The sequence below is a fragment of the Cuculus canorus genome, chromosome 18 (assembly GCF_017976375.1).
Source record: "Cuculus canorus isolate bCucCan1 chromosome 18, bCucCan1.pri, whole genome shotgun sequence".
NCBI classification, from domain to species: domain Eukaryota; kingdom Metazoa; phylum Chordata; class Aves; order Cuculiformes; family Cuculidae; genus Cuculus; species Cuculus canorus.
Genome location: NC_071418.1, coordinates 6,309,977 through 6,324,191, shown reverse-complemented (window position 1 = coordinate 6,324,191; position 14,215 = coordinate 6,309,977). Strand labels below are relative to the sequence as shown.

Here is a 14,215-nt window from a genome sequence, read left to right as displayed (position 1 = left end):
CCAGCCACGGAGCTGATTAATGCCGGGGTGGGCAAGTGCTGGGTTATTGTTCAGTCTCTCTTCAAGAGGTCGATGGGAAATTTGGCAGTAGCTCTCCAAATAAGCAATGTGCACACAGGCATTGTCCCCCCAAGGACTGTGCATGATTTACACGTGAGTGCGTATGATGTAGTGGAAATGCACACCGGTGCCCAAGAACTAATGCTTACAGTTGTATCGATGCTTGAGGGGAATGCATTCCCTCTGTCCCTGCCCTGATTTGACCCGCAGGCGCTGGGCCTACCTTCAGGCTAATCTGCTCACGCTTTCGTTTCACCCTGATCCTTGTAGGTCTCTTGGCTCAGAGGCAGTGTGTGAGCTCAGGAGGCTGATCCAACGTTCAGGGTGGATATTGCCTTCTGTGCAGATGGTGTAGGTCGGTGGGTGCTAATGCTCACTAGCAGCCCTGAGCTGCTCTCCCCAGCAAATGCAAGGCACAATGCTTGCACAAAGCACGGATACCTTTGAAGGATGTGCATTCAAGGCCTGATCCCGTTGGGAGATCTAGGTTTGAGGAATTGCAGGATCAAGCCTGAAGAGATAGTATATTATTGGGGAGGTGCTACTGGCTCATCTCTGGGGTTAGAGCTTATTTTGAGAACCCTAAAATGTTTGTTTGCTTTGATAATCCAGTGGCAACGAGTTGTGCTTTTGAGCTACCTTGGGAATGTGCTGTGTCCCCATCCCAGGGTCCAAGCGCTGATGCTCTTGGAGAGGCTGGGGGAGAGCTGGGCGGCTCCGGGCACTTGGAGAGGCGAAAGATGCAGAGGGGAGCTGCTGCTTCCACAGCCGGGGGCACCGGCAGAGTGCAACTGCTGCTTCCACAGCCGGAGGGACCCAGGGAGGGGGTGGGATGCTCCTGCCGCGCCCGCTCCCCCCCGCGGCTCCGTGCGCGCCCGTTCGCGGCCGCTGGGTAGCGCTCAGAGCCGCGCCGTCTCCCCGCCTCCCCGGCTGGGGCTGCCCCCGGCTCTGCCGAGCCCCGCCGCCGCGGCTCACTCCGCCGCCGAGCCGCGCAGGAGGAGCGAGCAGCCGGCCGGAGCGGCGAGAGGGTTCGGCGCGGCGCCCTCGGCCCGCCCGCCGCGCCCCGCCGGCGGCTGCGAGCGGGACCCCGCGCCGCCCCGCGCGCCGCTGCACTTTCTCCGGTTCCACGCAGGGGCCGTGGCGCACCGGGAGGCAACGGGGGAAAAGACCCCCTTCCCTCCCCACGTCGCTTGGAGCCGCCGAGGCGGGGATGTCCCCAAGCGGGGACTGAGCGCTGGGGAGGGGCTGCCTGCCGCCCCCGGACCCCAAACTTTTTCAGTTCGGCTCCGGGAGCAGCGGGGACCGAGCCACCATGGTGCCCGGGCGGGCAGGAGGGGCCGGGGGGGCACAGCCCTGCGCTTCTTCCAGTCCCCTTGCCTAACGGAGGGCGCAGCCCTTGGGGAGGGGCTCCGGATTTGGGGGTCCCGGCTCCACGCGTCCCCGGGGAAGTCGCCCGCGGTGGGGAGCTTTCTGCGGACCTCCCCTGCCCCGTCAGGAGCCTTTCACCCCGTCGTCTTCACTTCCCCCGCATCGTCTTCGCCTCCCGCTGAGCAGCGCTGCTGCGGGGGTCCCTGCGCCGGAGCAGCCGCGGGGATCGGTGCCGCATCCTCCCGGATTATAAAGTCGGGGAAGTTGGACCCTCCCCAGCCCCGTCTCGGCGGAGCCATGGCCCGGCTCGGGGGCTGGGGGCTGCTGTGCTTCGCGGTGCTCGCCCTGCCTGGTCCCCCGGGAGCCGGCGCTCAAGGTAAAGGGATGCTGGGGGGCATCTGCGCTTTGATGCTGGAGATGGACCGCGGAGGGTTGCGGGGGAGTCCCAGCCCTGCGCCCCCCCCCTCAGCCAAGCCCCCCACCCTATGTGCCAGCCGGGGTGGTGGGGACCGAGGTGGCCCCGGAGCTCCTGAAGTGGGGCAAAGCCATAGAGATGGTGTTCGAACCCCGGAGAATGCGATCCGCCGGTGTCCGGGAGGACTCAGCGGGAGTGAGCAGCGCGATTCTGCTCTGCCTCCTCCTTTCTCCTGCCCCATAACTGCCCCCCAGGCTGGGGATGGAGAGGAAAATGTTGCCCTCGGCATAGGGTAGAGACTGCCCTGGACCACTTTTCGAAGGCTGAAAAGGGTGGCGGGGGGTGAAAGCACCCATTTCGCTTCCTCCCAGGGGGCTCCCGTTGCCCCCCAAGACCTGGGGTGCAACTTTGGGGAGCAGCTCTTGCCCTGGTCTTGGTCCCATAGACCTCCAGCTGGCTGGTCAGACTGGGCAGGGGGCTGGGGATGGAGGGGGGGTCTGCAGCCTGAACCCCCGTGTGTGCCTGGGGCTCCCTGTGCACCCAGCCTGCCCATGGGGTGTACTGCGGGGCAGGGTGAGCCGCTCGCTGCTCACCACCTCCAAGGCTCTGGCACAGCACAGTGTGTTTTTAGCAGCTCTGCTACCCGAGAGGGATGCACAAGTAGTTTGTGGCGCTTCGGGGTTCATCTGGGGTTCAGAGATACTAGGGGGGCCCTGGGGTCCCATCCTCTCCCCAGCAGCACAGCTCCTGGCTGGGCTGCAGCAGGGTCTCCAGGCTGGCAGGGCTGCTGCACGGCTGCCTCTGTCCCCACTGCTTGGACAGAAGGTATCCAGGCTGCAAAATGAGAAGGGGGGGGGGGCGATGCAATGGGGTGCAGTGCCAGGGGTCCTCGCCCGTGACATTTCTTGCCCTTGTTTGCGGCAGCAAGCAGAGCCAGAAGTCCCTGCGTGCTCCCGTCCTCCCGCTCCCCCTGAGCCTCCCCCAGCACTGCTATAATTTCTCAGTAATTAAGTTCAGAACATAACATCTAAAGCGGCAGTATATTATCCGGGCAGGCCCTGTGTGGGGAGCTGTGAAGGTCTCTTTGATTGATTCACTCCCTTGCTGAGTTTCTCTTCTCCTGGCTGGCGTCTCCGGCTGGCGGGTCTCCCGTGGTCTGTTTGTTCCTTTCCTGCGGGATGGGTTCCTGATGTGACCCAATCTCCTTCCATTTGTCTGTGGGGCTCTGGGATCTCGCTGTGGGGTGGAAGATGTGGGGCTGTCGGCGCTTCAGCCCTCTGGAACGGTGAGGAAGGGGCTTTGCTCCCCTTCTCTGGTGCAGAATCGAAGCTTTGTAGCTTCGACTCCCCGTGGCGTGGCGTGTCCTCGTGGGCAGCGTGACATTGCTTGGTGCCTGGCCCCGGCGCTGCGTCGCAGCCACCGGTAAGCGTCAGCTGCCCACAGCGAGGGGAGCATTGCCAAAGCCTGGCATGTGCCCGTCTCCCTCACCACGGGCTGCACCGGGGAACGCACTGGCAGGGTCATCTCTTGGTGCGTGTGGGCTGCTGGCACCGCTGCAGCCCGTTGAGGTGGGCTGGGAGCCGGTGAAGGAGCTGCCGTATGGGCAGGATGCTTGGCTTTGGCCTCCGGCTCCCGTGCGGCGAGCAGGGCACCCCTGCAGGGCTGGCAGCGGGCGCAGGCAGCGCTTTGTGCTGGTGCTATTGATTCAGGCTGCCCAAGAAAAATGGGATCAATAGAGAGGGGGAGGAAAGGAGACCATGGAGCGAAACCTCCCCGGCCAGGGTGCGGGGGCTCCCTGGGAGCAGGATAAGACACTTTAATACCTGCAGTTGGTGAAACAAAGGTTCCTTTGCCACTGGGGGAGAGAGGGGATGGAAGCTTAATCACAGCCCGTCTGTGCTGTGTAATTATTAATTACCCATGGCAAAAAATAACTTATTGATTAGGGGCTTCGCGCTAATTACCCGGAGCTGAATGCGGTGCTGAGTGGAAGGCTAATCAGTCAGCGCCGCCCGGGTGGGAGCTGTGTCGCAGTGCGACCTGTGCCGGGGCTGAGCACCGGTGCCATGGCCAGGGGCTGTGCCAGGGGCTGGGGGGCAGAGCCAGCCTGCTGCTGCCACCCCCGCCTACGTCTGCAGCAAAGGTGCTTTTGGCTGATGGAGCAAGAGAATAAGGAGCCCCTCAAGAGTTGGCAGGTTGGGTGTATGGGGGTCCAAACACTCTCCTTCTCGCTTCTTGTAGATTTTGTGACCCCCAGCGATGTGCTTCCCCCCATCCAGAACTGGGGGCGCAGCACCTCTAATGGGATTGAAGGGGCTGTGGGCAGTCCCAGGAGGGATTTGGGAGGCTTAAGGTTCCAGACGGGATTTGGGGCAGGCACCCGAGATGGGCAGCTTCCACCAAAGAGGCTTATTAGAGGCTGGAGTGAGGGAGTGCCAGCATCTTCTGGCACCCACGTGTGGTGCTTGGGCACGTCCGCATGCATGGAGCCCTGTGGGGATGAGTGAGAGGAGGATGGTGCTCTGCTCCTTCCTGGGGATGTGGTGCTGGTGAGAGGCTGAGGTCAAGTTATTGCCGGTGCCCTCTGTGCCAGCAGCAGCAAGGAAGGCATGGTCGAGTGTGGGTGTCTCCTGCCCTGGTTCCCCCTTCTCCACGAGTGCAGCTGGCACATTAGTTGGTGGCCTCATGCAAGGCTCGGGCTCAGGAAGGAAAGTGGCTTTTAGGGGAGAGGAAGGGAAGATTAAAATTTGATGCTGCTTTGGAAGCCATTAGTGACCAGGCACAGCAATGAAATTTTGATGACCGGATAACCGTAAATGGGGAGGGGCATACGGTCCGATCCCAAGCAGCCTGTGTCACCATGCTCGGTCGCTGTGCTTGGTGCCCTGGCTGGTCCCCAAAGGTTTGGGGTGCCAGTGATCCCAGACTGGGCTAGGCTACTGTGCCCACGGGCTGGGAGCTGATTCCCTGTGGGAGAACGGGCAGGATGAGGGCTGCCAGCAGGAAGGAAGGACAGCTGTGGGCTCATACCTTCCTCTGCTGCCTGGAAATGCCAGCCCAGTTGGGCACACATCAGTGGGCTGGGGTAGCTGGAGGTGACGGAGTGGCTCCTGCCCTGGTGCCAGTGCCGAGTGCTTCTTGTCCCTTAGTGATGGGGATTAGGCTGCGGTGGCATTTCCACTGAGCGGGAGCAAATGAAAGAGCTGGAGGAGAAACGAGGGAAGGAGGAAGGCAGGCGGATGCAGGTCACTTGGTGAACCTGGGAAAATGCCAGTAATTAAACCTGGGAGGAGGGAGGCTGGCTCATGCGGTGCCCATGGGGATGTGATGAGGAGCGACCCTGTGTCTGCCTTTGCAGGTCTCTATGAACTGTGTCCTTGTCCACAGCCCATGCCTGGATCTGGTTCCTGCCTGGGGATGAGCTCCAGCCACAACATGCGTTACTGTAGTCCCTACGCAAACTGTGGGTGCATTGATATTTTGCAGCAGCACAGGCTGTTACCTGAGGTGAATAAGACCCTGCTGCAACTGGGGTGCAGAGCTGTGTTGGGAGGAAAACCCTTTGGGTGCTGGGTCCCAAGGAGCACCAGGTCCCCTCACCTCTGAGCCTTCGTCACCTCCCTGAGCTTGTTAGTGAGTTGCGTGTCACTGGGTGAAAAATGGTCAGTGCCTGGCCAGTGAAAAATATGCTGCTGTCAGTGGTGATGTGATCGTGCTAACGAAGGGTGATCTGAGCCCTGTGGTGGTGCTGGGGCTGGTGTGTGGGCACAGGATGGTGCGGAGGCTGCGGTGCTCTGCTGATGCTGCACAGCCTCTGCGTGTGGCACAGGGCATTGGCTTTCTGAAGCACCTGTGGGCACCCAGCACCCTTGTGATGCTGGAGGCCAAAGGATGTCCCAGGAGCTCCCAGGGCGAGGGAGATGTTTCCATCCTGTGCCACGGGGTAGTGTTGCTTGGAGCTGCTGGAGAGGGCATGGGGCCAGGGTGGCTTGAAGTGGCTGGCGGTCAGTGCCAGCAGCCTCCCTCATCCCTAGCGCTGCTGCTTCGTTTGGGGGTTCCTAACCCTCTGCATCCCCAGAGATGTCTCTGGAGGTGCTGCAGGACTCGGGGTGCATTCCTGCCATCTTTTGCCCCACCAACAGGCAGGTATGTGCTGGCAGAGGCTCCCTGTCTCCTTGCTGGCCCTGTGCTGATCCTGCCTGGCATCTCTCACGCCCTGGGCACGCTGGCAATGCCGCCTGTGCAGGCACTGCCCACAGCACCCTCTCCATGGGGCTGGGGACCGGCTGTCAGGGTGTGTCCCCCTGCTCCCAGTGCTGCTTTGAGGGTGTGCGTCCCCCTCCCTGCTTCCAGCGATGCTTTAGGAGTGTGTGTCCCCTGGCTCCCAGCTCTGCTTTGGGAGCGCATCCTACTTCCCAGCACTACTTTGAGGGTGCGTCCCCCTCTTTGCTCCCAGTGCTGCTTTAGGGGTGCAGCCTCCTGCACCCAGGGATGCTTCACCTTCCTACCCTTCTCCCCTCCTGACCACCTGCCTGTGCCCGGGGAATGCAGGGGCCCCCTCAGCCGCCCCCTCCCCTTGCCCCCAGCCCGGCGGGGTGCAGGAATTCCTGCCCCTGGAAAGCCATGCCGGGCTCGTGTTGCCTGGGAACTGGGTAACCTGATCCCTGGGAACGGGGCCGAGGGCAGGGGACATTCCCGGGCTGCAGCTGGTCCCCAGCGCCTTTTGTCTCCCCACTCTGACAGAGTGGCTGCCCCCCCTGCCTTTGGCCCCCCCAGGAATGGAGACTTGGGGTGCGGGGGGCTCTCAGCCTGGTGCAGGGCCATCCCTGGGGATGCTGTGACTGGCAGCTGCCGGCTGCTCTGGATTGTCACCTCCCTGCGTGCGGATCAGTGTCACCTCCTGGCCAGCAGCCACTACGGGCACTGGGACCAGCTGCCGCTGCGTGCCAGCAGCTGGGCATCCTGGCTAGCAGCAGGGATGGTGTGGTGGCCATTCCGGGAATGCCAGGGCTGCCAATGCTGAATCCACCCTCCCTGGCAGCAGTTGTCTCCATCATCCACCTCAAGGCTGATTGTCCTGAGCATGCCAGGAGCTCTCTCTCCTCCCTGGGCAATGAGAGGGAAACTGAGGTACGCAGCAGTGGGTATGGTGAGAAGGAGACTGACTGATGTCCGGCTGCCCTGTGTACGCAGGCACATGTGAGCGGCTCCGTTCGCTCTCATCAATCACTGCCTGCCCACGCCGAGGTGCCGAGGCCCCTGGTGTAGGGAAACCTTGATGAGTTTGACCATTAGCAGAAAGAAATGGCTGAGCTAATTTTAGCTGTGATAGCTAATTGCTTTTTGCACTGCTGGGTGAGACAACAACCTGCAAGTCCTCATCTGTAACCTTGAGCCCTCTTGGCTTCTTGCAACAGCGGTGCCCGAGTGCTGCCAGGGCGAGGAGTGGGATGTGGATTCAGTTGTGGGAACGGGATCCTTGGAGGGGTTTCTCCAGGACACTTGGGTTGGTGTGCGATGCTGGCAGCGGTTTGGGGTGCCTGGCAGGGTCCTGCAGCCCTGCCTTACGAGGGCAGGTGTCCCTTGTGCCTCTTGGAGTGAGGGCATGTGTGGCATGGAGGGAGGCTTTGGCTGTCCCCTGCAGCCAGTGGGAGAGCCACGCCGTGGGATAGAGCCCCCTGGCACTGGGCAGCACAAATGTGTTCCTGGCACACAACACGTTGACGAAGGGAAATGCTATTTTTAGAGCTCCTTCATTGATCCGGGTGCACGTGCCCGCTCCTTGGCATGTGAATTGCCCGAGCTAAAGGGCATTTCCCCGCAGGGAGAGCACAGGCTAGGGACCCATGAGCACCCTTATCCCATCTCTGCAGGGCTGGGGTGCGTTTCCCAGGATGGTTGGAGGAGCCTGTCCCTCTGTGCCCCTCCTGCAGTGCTATCCTCCCCCATCACATCCCAGTTCAGTGGCTGTGAGCTGCTGCTGGGTGAGGAAACTGGGCTGAATCTAGGGCACAGGCTGGGCATTAACTGGGGTTTATGGGGTCATTTATGCTCCTTATTCATCCCTGCTGGGAACCTGCGTTGCCCTAGCGGGAAGCAATCGAGTGCTGGCCTCGGCACGTGGCTGTGGCCACGGCTGAGCGTGTGCCTGTGGGTCTCTGCATGGTGGGATGCTCAGGGCATCCCTTCCTCCTCTTCCTCCTTGCCTGGGCTTGGACCCTTGGGTCAGGCTGAGAGCTTGGGGGAAGGTGAAGAGGTGTGGGTCCTTCACGTATCCGGCATTCCCATCTCCCAGTAGCCCAGGAAGGTCTGACTGGGGACGATGCCGGGTTGGGAGCTGAGTGTGGACACGCTGCCGGATCCTGATCCAGTGTGGGGCTGGGATGGATGGATGGATGGAGGGGGCTGGGGCTCAGCAGACACAATAGCTCTGGTTTCAGCAACCTGCCTCCTGAATGCCTGAAAAACAGCTGATGGCCGTGAAGGGGGATGAAATTGGATTAGCTGCTGTTTCCAAAGGGAGCACGTCCTGCCGAGCTGGACAATGTGCCCGCTGTGTCCCCACCTCATGCCTTGGCGTGCCGGCCGTGGTGCACAGGGGTTTGGCTCTGGCTCCCTGCGGCTGGGGTGGTGCCTCCTGCCCTGAGTGTCCATGGGGGGATTGGGCTCTGCCAAGCCCCCCGTGTTCCCCACTGCGTGCTTCGCAAGCTCCTGGGGGTCCTTGCAGAGGGCTGGAGACCCTGGGGTAGGGTGGGAAACCCAGAGGGGCCATGGCTCAGCTTCTCACCCTGCAGCAGCGTGGAGCAGGTCCTGGGGGACCTCGCACAGCCCATGCTGGGGTGGCAGGAGCTTGGGGTTGCCCCACCCCAGCAAGGGTGGGGGCCCAGTCTGAAGCACTACAGCCAAAACTCTGCAGGGCAGGTGCCTGCTGCCCCCCCCCCCCCCAGGGCTGGAGTTGGGGTGCACAGAGGACCAGGGAAGTGTCTTGGGGCAGGAACTGTGTGCGGCCCCAGCTGCAGCGCTGCGCTCAGTGGAGTGAATTGATATTTATTTTGATAACGAGTTCTCAATGCGTTCACAAACTAATAAAATCAACTCATTAGGGTGCTATGTTTAATTCAGAGCTCTGCTGTTGGGAGAGCCATCCCTGCCGGCTGCTGGGGAGCCCTGAGCACCTCACTTTTGCCTGCACGCGTGGGGTGCCGGGGGAGGAAGGTGATGGGTGCCTTCATCTCTCCATTTTCTCCATTTTGCTTGCTTGCATGGTGGTATGAAGGGCTGGAAGGGCAATGGGAGGGAGCTGAGCTGTGCAGTGGAGGGTGGAAACAAGGCACATGCAGTGAGCAAGGGCAATGAGCTGCCAGCGCGCTTCACCTGGGGCGGTGGTGGAGTCTCGCTCGCTTGGCTTCTCCCCATAAGCTTCACGTCAGGCTGGGCAGCGGTGCTGGCTTTGCCGCTGGAATCGCTGGCCTGGCATTGCAGCATTGGCTGGAAAAGCCCCTCTGGCTGGGAGAGCCACAAGTGTGTAAATATGTGCAATGACCAGAGTTTGCTTCTCTGCCCTGGAAATTCAGGGCTGTCATGGATGGCTGGGGGAGGGTTGCCAGACTGAGTTATTCCTGTCCTCCATCTATGAACGGGGATGTCTGGAGAGGAAAAGCTTTGGAAAAGGTTTTTTTTTCCAAGGAAAACTTGTGTTCTCTGTCATGCTACAGCTATTTATGTTTCAATCGAGCAACGCAATGACCAATTAATACTCAGGAAAAAGGATGTCTGGGCAGCACCCCAGTAAATCAGCGAGTGCCTGGTGCTCGGACCCGTGCCACGGGGTGGGGGACGGTGGCTGCCAGCACCTTCATCCTGCTCGCCTTGGAGGGGCGGGGAGCTGGCAAAGTGTTTTCCATCCCGCGGGGCTGGTGACTTAATTGCGTCAGTGCCATGGGAAAGGCTGAGTGGGGTTTTTCTTGTGGTTTCTGTCTTCTGTTTTTCTTTCCCTGCTGTATTTCTTTTTTTTTTTTTTCAATTGGGAAATGCTGCCTCGTTGAGATTCTTGCAATGAGCCTGGAAAGCGGCTGTTTGTCTGTCTGTTTGCGAGGGCGGTTGCAGGATGAGGGCTGTGCTGATCATCCTGGGGGATGTAGGGAATAGCAGGAACTTGGAGACAGCGAGGCAGGGGACAGATGCCCTTTGCAGAAGTGACATCCCACGTGCTGTTTGGGTTCTGGTGGCGGCTTTGCTTCCCCATTACTCCTTGGCTGTAGTGGCCCCAGGAGCCACTACAGCCCAGGGCTGTGGTTGCCCTGCAGGAATACCTGAGGATATACTCAACGTGCTCCGTGGGGCCAAATCCAGCCTGGACCTGTGCTGTCCTGCCCTGAGCTTGTGTGCCATCCATCCCATCCAGTGCTGGGGTTGGGGTCCAGGGCCGCTGCTTTGCTCAGCAGCTGGGTGTGAAGCCCATTCCTGCCAAACCCTCACAGGGAAGCTCTGGTCCTGGCTGCAAAGGGTCCTTCCAGCCTTCCAAGGCTATGGGGAGGATGAGCGTTCATACCCTCTTCTGCCTGGAGAATGTTCGGCTGGTGGCTGTGCAGGGTCTGAAGGTGATGTCCATCTATCTGTCCTTCACCTCCTCACCTTTGATGTTGTCTCCTGGGGAAATCGGCCACAGGATCTGGCCCCTCTCTGGCAGAGCCCTAATGGCCTTGAGTCACTCTCCAGGTGTCCGTGACTCACAGCAGTGACCCAGATACGGCGGAACTGTGTAATCGCGGGATCGGGAGGATCTGAGGCACTGGAAGGAGTTTGCTGGGCAAGAAGTTTCAACCAGAGCCTGGAGCTCATTAAACACGCCTGGCTGATGATGGGGCTGTGTCCTGCTTGGGGATATGCTTGGTTTGGGGATGGGATCACTGCAGCCTGTGGTGCTGTCTGACTGCTACCCACAGCTGGACAGTCTCGGGGATGTGGCCCCAGGCTGGAGGGACACCAGTGCTCCTGCAGGAACATCCACACGTGGCCCCTGTATTCATATGTTTGCGTTTGGAACCCCCTTTAGGGCCAGGTTCCTGGGGTCCGTGTGCTCGGGGCCAGGCGAGGGGGTCCGTAAGGGCTGCACGATGCTTCAGAGCACAAAGCTCTGCTTGTTGGCCCCCTGGGCTCAGGGGCTGGGAACACACAATGGTGCCATGTGTGCGTCTGTTTGGGGTTTCCCGTGAGGAGAAATGTTATTTTTTCCATCCGGCGTGGGCAGAGGGGCTGAGTGTGCGAGGGCAGGCAGGGACGGGCAGGCACACAGCCCCGCTCTGTTCTCAGCTACGGGGCTGAATGAGATGCTGTTCCCTGGCCAGGGCTGACATCTCTCCCTTGGCTCTGAGAACATCTTGAGCCTTACCTGGCCCACGACGGCACTGGGATGCGCCCAGGCTGGGTTCCCAGCGCTGCAGGGTTGGGTGCTTAGAGCTGTCATCCTTGGGCAGAAGTGTGGGAGCTGAGGGGGGTGATGCTCGCGCTGCCCCGGCTCTGCAGCAGTGCGCAGGGAGAGATTGATCTCCAGTTTTGGGACCCTTTGATGGCTGTGGGTTGTTTAGGGAAGGGACTGCCAGGATGAGACCACAAAGGGAGCTTGCATCATCTCCAACACTGCTATGGGGAGAAGGAAGATCCTGAGTAGGCACCATGGTGCTGCTGAGCTCAACATCCCTTTTGCAGCCACCCTTTGTGGCAGGGGACCACGTTCACCCCTCCCCGTGTGCTCTGTCCTAAGGGGTTCAGCCAGGCTTGGCAAGGCTGCTGGCGCAGCCGACGGCCCGCTGAGCTCTCCAAGAACCTGGCTGCGGAAGAGGAGCTTGTTATGGAGCCATCCTGCTTTTAATTAACAAATTAAAATCCTAGTTAACAATCCAGCCCCAGGGCTGTTGGAGGCTGGGAGAAGCTGGAGCGTTTGTTGTGGAAACAGCAGTTAATTAACAAATAAATAAATAAGAATGAGCCTGGAGACAGATGCAGGAGGAGGAAGGGGAGATGGCAGTGTGGTTGGGGTGTCCATCCATCTGTCCATCCTAGGGGATGCCATGGCCTTGGTTGGCGGTGTTAGAACTGCTCCGAGCTGCTGGGTGCGAGGGGCTGGATCCTGCCTCATGCTGGCTGTGCCATGGCAGATTGGCCGTGTGCCATGCTGGTGCCACCTCGGCTGGATTTGGGGCTCCTGCTCTCTGCCTGGGCTTTGCAAAGTGCTGTTGGCCTCAGAAATCACACCCGCTGCCTCTTCCCTGACCCCGAGGCCGGTAAGTGCTGCTGCAGAGCTCTGGCAGAGATGGATGAAGTGTGACACCGGCACTACCGCTGTGCAGTTTGCAGGTGACACTGGTGCCGTGCTGGGGACTGTGCGAGGAGGTGGTGGGCATCCTCGCTGGGCTGCTCTGTGCATCCCTGGAGGCTGTGGTCCCCGTTGGTGTCCCCTTTGTCCTGGGATGGGTCTGTGCAGGGGTATTTGGGCAGCTCCTCTGGGCTGGGTGTTGCAGAGGGGGACGCTGAGGCCGTGGCAGCCGTGCCCTGCAGTGGTCAGCTTGCATTAACCACAGGGCTGTCACCGAGAGCCCCGAGCCAGTGCCTGCTGCCAGTGGGGATTATCGCCTCGGGTGGGTGCTGACAGGGACGTGTGGGGGCTCGGGGTCACTGTGTTGCTCCTCGAGGCACTGCGGGTGCCCAGCCAGGCTGGTGCTGCCCGAGGTGGCGAGTGTCGCCCTGCCTGTCTCGCTGCTGACTGTGGGGACTGACGTGAGGATGTGACCTTGCTGCCAGTCCATGATGGGTCCCGCAGGGTTTTTGTACGGGGTGAGGAGGTGGCAAAGCCCACAACCCTCCTGCAGCTTCACCTTTCCAAAGGCTTAAGGGAGAAAAATCAGTTTAAAAGCCAGCTCTGCAAATCCTGCCAGCGTCACACGGGCAGGAGCCGTGCTCTGCTGAGCAGCTCCTCCAGGTCTGTCTCTCAGCCTCCCACCTAATCCAGTTAACACACCTCTGCAATCGGCTTACAGCATGTAAGAAACCCCAAATCTTCTCTGAGGGAGGCACGGGGAAATGGAGCAGTGGTGCTGGGATGGCAGCACTGGATCCAGTTTCTCTCCTTTGCTGGGTCCCTCTTGCTGTGCAACGACATGCACTCTCTTGTACACTTACTGGGGGAGTGCTCTCATCTTCTGAGGGCTCCTCCAGCACCAAGAAGACCTTTTCCTCTGCAAGAAAATGAATAAAGCAATTGCACAAGCATGCAGAAGGTTGGGTGGAGATGAGAAGGTGCCCAGGTCCACCTGTGTGTCTCTGGTGGGCAGGAGCCCACAGGGCAGCGTACCCTTGGCTGGCAGCCCCACGTGCTGCCCATGCCCCTTCCCCATGTCTTTAGCCCTCTGTCTGATGGGCTCAGCGTGAGGCATCGGAGCAAAGACAGATGCGTTTTGGTAACAAGGTTGTTGCAGGGTATATGCTGGCAGCAGATGGCTGGAAGGCACTGTGTGTCCATGTGGCCCCAGCAGCCTCTTGGCTGCCCCATCCTGCTCAGTCCCTTCCCTGAGGTCATGGGCAGGGTGGACAAGGGCACCTGGCAGGGCTCTGGGGTTTGCTGCTGGAGGGATGCAGCTGCTGCGAGATGCTCTTATGTGCTCAGAACGCAGGCAGTGCAGCACTGCTCTGACCTGTGAGTGGCTTGGAGCGGTAGCCCCTCTTACGTGCAGCAAAGATGGTTTTATTCTTGTGATCTCTATGTGATTGGGGCCAAGCGAGGGAGGCTCTCCAGGCAGTTCTGCCTCTAAAAAAGACCCTCTTAGCTCTGCTTTGCAATCACTTCACAAGAAGCAGCTCCTTTTTGGAGTGGCTCCTGGCTGTAGCCTCCATCATCTCTGTCTGCTCCAGGCTTGGCTCAGACCGTGGTGCTCTGGGGAAGACAGAGTCAAAGCCACCCCCCAGCCCCATGCCTGTCTCAGACCATCGAGGAGGCAGGGCTGCTTCTCCCAAGCAGGAAAATCCCAGCCAGTGCAGGGTTTTCTGATCGGCAAAGGAGAGAGCTGTAACTGGTGGCCCCAGCCTGGAGGAGCAGCAGCTGTAGGGCAATGTTTTTGGGTCATCCTTGGTCCCAGCTCACATTTGCTGCCTGGGAACCTCATGGGACTGGGGATCTGCTACAGCTTGGATGGGGCTGGAGGGAAGGGTTGGGATATGCTGCAGCCTGGTTGGTCTCACAGGGATGGATCAGAGCTGTGATTGGGTTGGATGCGACGTGTGCGCGTGACGGGGGCTGCTCTGGGGTGGCATTGACCAGGATGTGTTGGTGGCTCTCATCATCCTGGCGTTGCACTTGCCTCGGGGAAAGGGCAGCAC

The 14,215-nt window shown here is 60.3% G+C and overlaps 1 protein-coding gene across 2 annotated transcripts in view; it reads left to right on the top strand.

The window, feature by feature from the left end:
* The first annotated feature begins 1,051 nt into the window (after nucleotides 1–1,051).
* SDK2 (sidekick cell adhesion molecule 2) overlaps nucleotides 1,052–14,215 on the top strand; it is a 50,588-nt gene continuing 37,424 nt past the window's right edge. For both annotated transcript variants that reach the window (XR_008452907.1, XM_054083581.1), the window contains exon 1: nucleotides 1,052–1,804. Coding sequence is in view for 1 of the 2 variants with exons in the window: in XM_054083581.1 (XP_053939556.1) it covers nucleotides 1,726–1,804 (79 nt within the window). In the remaining variant the exon portion in view is untranslated. The remainder of the gene's footprint in view (nucleotides 1,805–14,215) is intronic.